This window comes from Priapulus caudatus, unplaced genomic scaffold (assembly GCF_000485595.1).
Source record: "Priapulus caudatus unplaced genomic scaffold, Priapulus_caudatus-5.0.1 Scaffold1084, whole genome shotgun sequence".
NCBI classification, from domain to species: Eukaryota; Metazoa; Priapulida; class Priapulimorpha; order Priapulimorphida; family Priapulidae; genus Priapulus; species Priapulus caudatus.
Genome location: NW_014578145.1, coordinates 31,865 through 38,763, shown reverse-complemented (window position 1 = coordinate 38,763; position 6,899 = coordinate 31,865). Strand labels below are relative to the sequence as shown.

Here is a 6,899-nt window from a genome sequence, read left to right as displayed (position 1 = left end):
TAGGTACAATGCAACCACCTGTAACCCTGACACCTGTGGTAACCCTGACCCCATCCTCTCACCTCTTCAGGTAGGTACAATGCAACCACCTGTAACCCTGACACCTATGGCAGGGGTCGAATTAGCCGCTAGCCCGCTAGCCCGGGACTAGTAATTGTTTGGAAGGGCTAGTTAAAGGCCAGGCTGGCTTGCCCGTCGGGCAATTAAACAATTCCAGATCAGATTTCGTAATTCCGCCCGTTTTAGGATATATCAGTGTATGATTAATGGGAATTTAATTGCGGTTTGTGAGCATTCAAATTCAGTCCACAATACCCTCAGAAAGCATCTCGGAGCATTCGTGATCGAGATCAATAATTTTCCCGCGCAACCACTAGGGGGGAGCGTATCGACATCATACTTTTAAGGGCTAGTTGAAAACCAGAAGGGCTAGTATAAACCTTACCTTACTAGCCCTTCGGGCTAACTTGCATATTGTCCTTATTTCTACCCCTGCTATGGTAACCCTGACCCCACCCTCTCACCTATTCAGGTAGGTTGTTACCATGCAACCACCTGTAACCCTCACCCCCCCCCCATCCTCTCACCTCTTCAGGTAGGTGTGGACGTCCTCGTACCCGTTCTCGCGCACGAACGTGTACAGCTGGCCCGTGCACGTGCGGCCGGAGCGGCGGCGGCAGATGCTACAGTTGCAAATGTCGCGGCACACGGGGCACAGCCACTCAGGGTCCATGAGCACCTGCCGTGCGTCCTCACCGTACCTACAGACAGCGGGGACACACCGTCAGACACCGCACCATGAGACACCGTGAGACACTGCATGATGAGACACCGGATACAGGTATGCCGTGAGACACTGTGAGACACTGCACGATGAGACACCGGATACAGGTATGCCGTGAGACACTGCACGATGAGACACCGGATACAGGTATGCCGTGAGACACCGGACACAGGAGTGCTATGAGACATCACACAGTCAGACAGCAGACATGCGTATGGCGTGAGACACCGGACACAGGAGTGCTATGAAACATCACACAGTCAGACAGCAGACATGCGTATGCCGTGAGACACCGGACACGGGAGTGCTATGAGACATCACACAGTCAGACAGCAGACATGCGTATGGCATGAGACACCGGACACAGGAGTGCTATGAGACACCGGACACAGGAGTGCTATGAGACATCACACAGTCAGACAGCAGACATGCGTATGGCGTGAGACACCGGACACAGGAGTGCTATGAGACATCACACAGTCAGACAGCAGACATGCGTATGGCATGAGACACCGGACACAGGAGTGCTATGAGACACCGGACACAGGAGTGCTATGAGACATCACACAGTCAGACAGCAGACATGCGTATGGCGTGAGACACCGGACACAGGAGTGCTATGAGACATCACACAGTCAGACAGCAGACATGCGTATGCCGTGAGACACCGGACACAGGAGTGCTATGAGACATCACACAGTCAGACAGCAGACATGCGTATGGCATGAGACACCGGACACAGGAGTGCTATGAGACACCGGACACAGGAGTGCTATGAGACATCACACAGTCAGACAGCAGACACCGGACACAGGAGTGCTATGAGACATCACACAGTCAGACAGCAGACATGCGTATGCCGTGAGACACCGGACACAGGAGTGCTATGAGACATCACACAGTCAGACAGCAGACATGCGTAGGGCGTGAGACACGAGGTATAGGTGCATACCAGAGATGCCAACACATATTTGAAGCAATCTGTAGTTTCTGGCCATCAACTGGTCGTAGTGGTGCAAAAGGAACAGAAATTCGTATACAATACGGATAAATCGTAGTGGTTGGCATCTCTGGCATATGATAAGCACATCATAGCGGACACGTCATACTGCGAGAGTCCATGGGCTGGTTGTAGGGAGCGTGAGCATCCAACTTTACATTTTACGAAGGAAGGTTTACATTTTTTATATTTTCATATTTTTATTATAATTATATCGATTCATAGGGTCTTCTAGTCCGAGACTCCCACCAGGGTAAACTATGGGCGCTGGTCAGAGTTATGTATATATATTTCATACAGACAAAGCAAGGGAAGGAGAGTGCAAGGTCTAACACAAATAACTGACACGCCCAGATTCTTAGAATTACATCAAGCAAGAGTGTATTATGTATGAGCATACTTAATACGCTCTTGATTACATGCTTTTCTACATTCATTTCACAGCGGTTCAAACCATTTGCTCGTGCGTACCTATTCCTGAGACACGGGCCACAAAACTGGCCCCTAACCCCTGAGCAGTCAGGCCCCCGGCAGATGGTCTTCACATCGCGCGTTTTCTGCCGGCACTGGTGGCAGGTGGTTCCCTGCAAAAACACACACAAGGAGAAACATAAATATATACACAGCCCTGCCAGACTAGGTCAACACCTAACAACACGTGCAACTGTTATACATCGATGTCGAGGTGTTATACATCGATGTTATCTGGTATCGGTTGGGATACTACAGAACAGTTTCTCCACACAGAATCTCACAGAAGTATCTACTATTTATACACAGAATGCACAGAAATATCTACTCTATATAATAATATATAGAAAATGTTAGCAAAATATCTACTCTTATACACAGAATGCACTGAAATATCTACTCTATAATATAGATATAATATTGTATATTTCTGTAACACAATGTCTATAAAGAGTTGATGTTTTATAGTATAGTAGTTATATGTATTATATACAAAAAAGTCGGCAAAAATTCTACTCTTTATAGACAGAACGTTAGAGAAATATCTACTGGGCATACAATGGGCATATATTTATAGTGTTTCCGAAAACATGGGTAAATGCTAGATCGATAACCCTACACGGGTTATCTAACGACGTGTCATTGACTGTGCGATCGCGGATGCTGCTTACATTGATCGCATCGTAGGTCTTCTCGCTAACGTGATCCGACACCAGCTTCAGATCCTCGCTCGTTATCTCCTCCACCGGCACGATGACCCTCTCCCCCGCCGCCCGACCTCCTCCCGTCGCCCTCCTCGGCTTCCTCTTCACCTCCTCCTCATCCTCCTCCTCGTCCTCCTCCTCCTCCTCCCAGCGTTCGCTGTAATAATGCTGCTCCTCTTCTTCCAGGATCTCGGTGAACGATCGGTGTTTGAACGGGAAGCGTATCTTGAGAACCTGCGATGGAACGAAGGACACGGAAAGCATCAGAAAACAACACAACATTGTCATAGCACACAAATGGGGCCCACGCCGGCTCTATAAAATACAGATCCATCACCACTACACCCACGTTGACATCAACGTGCGTCTTATATATTATTATATTATACATATTAGACACGACGTGGCTATAGAGGTAGCTAATGCGATTTAATTAAATAGGATAATAACTAGAACTAATTATTACTAATTAGGACTCTCCTTCTCTTAGTTCCTTCTCTCATCATGGAGAATAGCCCTGGCTGGAAATCAAGTAATTAGGACGAGCGTCGACGATCGCGGCTGCACGCGCACGACCGGCATACTGTATACGCTGTATATTTCGCGGTGGTTGAATTTTTCGCGAATTTCGCGAACGCGTCCCCGACCGCGAAAATAACAACACGCTGTTCTTCACCGATTCGGGAATTCACCGACCGCGAAATTGTCCGTCAAGTCTGAATTCACGAAAATATCTCTACCGAGAAAAATATGGCGTATGCATTACCTGCGAGCACTCCATCTCGGGCGTGATGTTGTCTTTCTTAGTCTGCCCGCGCGTTCTGTACGGCATGTACTCACGCGGGATCCGCACCCTAGTCTGCACCCGCCTCCTCTTCGCTTGCTGCGTCTGCCAGCGTGCGTCATCGCGCCAAACACAACACGTGACGTTTCGTTATATGTGTGCCCGTTAGAACACAGAGCTAAGTAGTAATTAGCCAACTTTATTGCTATGCCATAATGTACAGAGAGAGAGAAACAATGGCTCCACCTATGAGCAACTTAAATCATCAAATATATTACATGTATTTTGTCTTCACAGAACGGGTGATAGCTGCGTGAACTTCGATTGGGGGAATGCACGTGGCAATTTGCACGGGTCGGAAATGCGTCTTTGTAAGAGATGCACTGCCTTATGCGTGTGTAATAACGCACGTTTAAACGAACACGACATGTTTTTGTAAATCATTTACCTCTGATTTTACGTAATTCTTCAAAGAATCAAAGCAAGTGTGTGCAAATGAAGATACTAGGTTAACATTTCCATCTAGATAATTTGGGATAAGAAGCACAAGGCAGCAATGATGCAAGCTCATATTTAATTAAGTAAACAAGATGCAAGACATTAATGCCATAAAAACTTACCTTAACAACTGCATTTGCTATAACATCCTTGTGCACTTCCTTAATTTCAGAAACAATAGAGGTCAACTTGAAAGAAAAAAAGATACAAATTTATTAGTATTACTTTCTCATTCGAGCCCATCAATCTATAGCAAATCATATCATTTGAATATATAATTATTATAACAGGGTTCCTATCTGACCAGTGGCGTAGCTAGGATTTTTTCAAGCGGGGGGGCACTGGAGGGGCCTTACATTTTCGTTGGGGGGGGGGGGGGGCACAATATAACTTTTCTTTGTATTATACTGTTCTAACGGCATTGTTTTTAATTGAAATTTTTTTTTATCAAGCATGAATTTTCAGTGGGGGGCACCTGGGAGGGCACAGAAAATTTGTGGGGAGGCTCGTGCCCCCTAGGCCCCCCCCCCCGTAGCTACGCCTCTGCTATCTGAGTATCTCTTACTTACCATCTCTTTCCTCTCTGCTATATTTTTCCGTCTCAATTCCTCGTATTCGCACTTTTCCGGCAACATATTTGGCTGCAACACAAAATTACACTAAACGAAGAGCAGCCGCAAGCAACCATTGAACCAACAAATGTCTGCATGAATACATGTAAATATGGATGGTGGGATTCATGGATTGATGAATGGATGGATAGATGGATGGATGGATTGGGGCCGGGTGGGTGCATGGGTGGGTGGACGGTTGGATGGATGGATGGACGGCTGGCTTGCTGGCTGGCTGGCTGGCTGGTTGGATGGATGGTAGCCCGACCAGGCTGTGCGACGGATTGTCTATAAAACCCTCTAATACAATATTCTAACCCTAGCAATACCGTTTCTTGGAGCTAGATGGATGGATGAGTGGGTGGATGGATAGATCTAAGTAGATGGATGGATGGATGGATGGATGGATCATGGACGGATGGATGGATGGATGAATGAATGGGTGGATGGATAAATGCATGGATCAGATAAGATGTATAGATAAACAGACAGAAGATAGAGCGAAATAACGTCTCTAATATAACGTACGTCTTACTCTTAGTACTTGTAAGTTGTAACTTGTGATGAATTAGGCCTCGAGATTATATATACTTGCGACATGGTATATAGGTACTACTACTAGGTATAAGTAACAGGTTATCTAGCTACAATATATAAGTGATCCATTAAGCAGGCTGTGGGAAAAGGTCGCATGCCATAACCAAGTCCTAGCTGCATTACTATCGGCCTATTATAGGCCTACAGTACGCACTGTAGCCTGTAGCGTAGGAGCTCACTGTACTCTGTTCCCAGAGATTTCCCGCGCTTTCTTTGGAAGGCGTGTGATACTGACATGCCTTATAACAATACTACATCTAACAGCAATACAACACCATACTTCTGCAGTTTATGCCGAAGAATTGATAGAGCAGATATTCACGTTTATTCAACTCACCAGCATGTTGATTGTTATGCACACAGTAACTCACAATTCCCAACAAATTCGTGGCAATACTCAGCAACACGAAAACCCCGCTTCGGACGCTAACCTTTCAACACGGACTCACGGAGTAATAGCAAATTTGGCAACCAGGATGTTTTGTCACCAGAACAAAATTCCCCGTGGTATTTATAGCGCCTTATCCTATCGCCAGATTCGCCACAACCAGTGCTGTAAAACGACAAAACATTTGCTATTAGCATATTATAAACATAACTATAAGCAGTATGATTAATTAGATTTCTGAAGGAGATTCTTAAAGCCATATGAGTGGAAACATATACCGGATAATTCAAGCAATCAATATCTCTGTACGTTGCACGTAGATACGAAGTCTAAGATTACAAGCAATATTTGACTGCTATATATGCAGCAGTTTAATTAATATGCTTAATCACTGTAAACAACCACAAAATAAATGTAATAACTAATAAAGCAAAGAATTATCGCATCAGTGTAATCTTATCCTTGAAACTGTGTTAATGATTCCTTTGACGGTTATATTCCTAAAAACTGCATGTGGAAATAACAATTATTTTTAGGTCGTCATCACGCAAATAGGCAAGTATATATCTACTCTCTAGCCAGTGGCGTAGTTAGGGGGGGGGCAAAGGGGGCCATGCCCCCCCCTGTTGATCCGAAAGGGAAAAAAGAAAAGAAAAAAGAATTTTACTACTAAAATGAGAATTGTCGTAGTCAGAATGAAGGCTGTACATGTACTCAAAAGTGCCTCAAATACAATCTCCTGCGATCTACATTTTCAACATTTTCTGGGGTGGAAAATCGATGATTTTCGTCTTAACCCTATGGCGTCGCGCGTGTCCTTGTTCTCGCAGAGTCAACTAGTGACGATTCTCGACTTTGATTGCCACTGCACGAGACACGCTACCCGTTAATAATGCCGTGTTCAAATTTCAGGCCATGCTGCGGTCGTGATGAGGGAACCACACAGTAATACCGGTACTCTGAATGAAAGCTAGCAGCATTCAACTTCGACGCCCTAGCTATTACGCCTGGTGATCGTGACCACATTCAAACAAAGCTTGCGAGCTTCGTCCGCGGCGACTC

At 45.4% G+C, this 6,899-nt stretch overlaps 1 protein-coding gene across 1 annotated transcript; it reads right to left on the bottom strand.

Annotated features, from left to right (window-relative positions):
• Window positions 1-583: 583 nt before the first annotated feature.
• LOC106815292 (cell division cycle-associated protein 7-like) lies at window positions 584-5,907 on the bottom strand. The gene is made up of 7 exons (XM_014819736.1): window positions 5,787-5,907; window positions 4,811-4,882; window positions 4,364-4,429; window positions 3,726-3,848; window positions 2,927-3,193; window positions 2,256-2,368; window positions 584-761 (listed from the first exon to the last, which is right to left on the bottom strand). Exons 1-7 carry the CDS (start codon window positions 5,790-5,792, stop codon window positions 584-586), a joined length of 825 nt encoding a protein of 274 aa, XP_014675222.1. The 5' UTR covers window positions 5,793-5,907.
• Between the last annotated feature and the right edge of the window lie 992 nt (window positions 5,908-6,899).

Bases quoted from the DNA above. Each gene is read 5' to 3' on its own strand.
- LOC106815292 (XM_014819736.1), bottom strand. The intron at 3,194-3,725 runs GTAATGCATACG...GTTCCATCGCAG, and splicing joins CCGAGATGGAGTGCTCGCAG to GTTCTCAAGATACGCTTCCC. The intron at 2,369-2,926 runs GTAAGCAGCATC...GTGTTTTTGCAG, and splicing joins AGACCTACGATGCGATCAAT to GGAACCACCTGCCACCAGTG.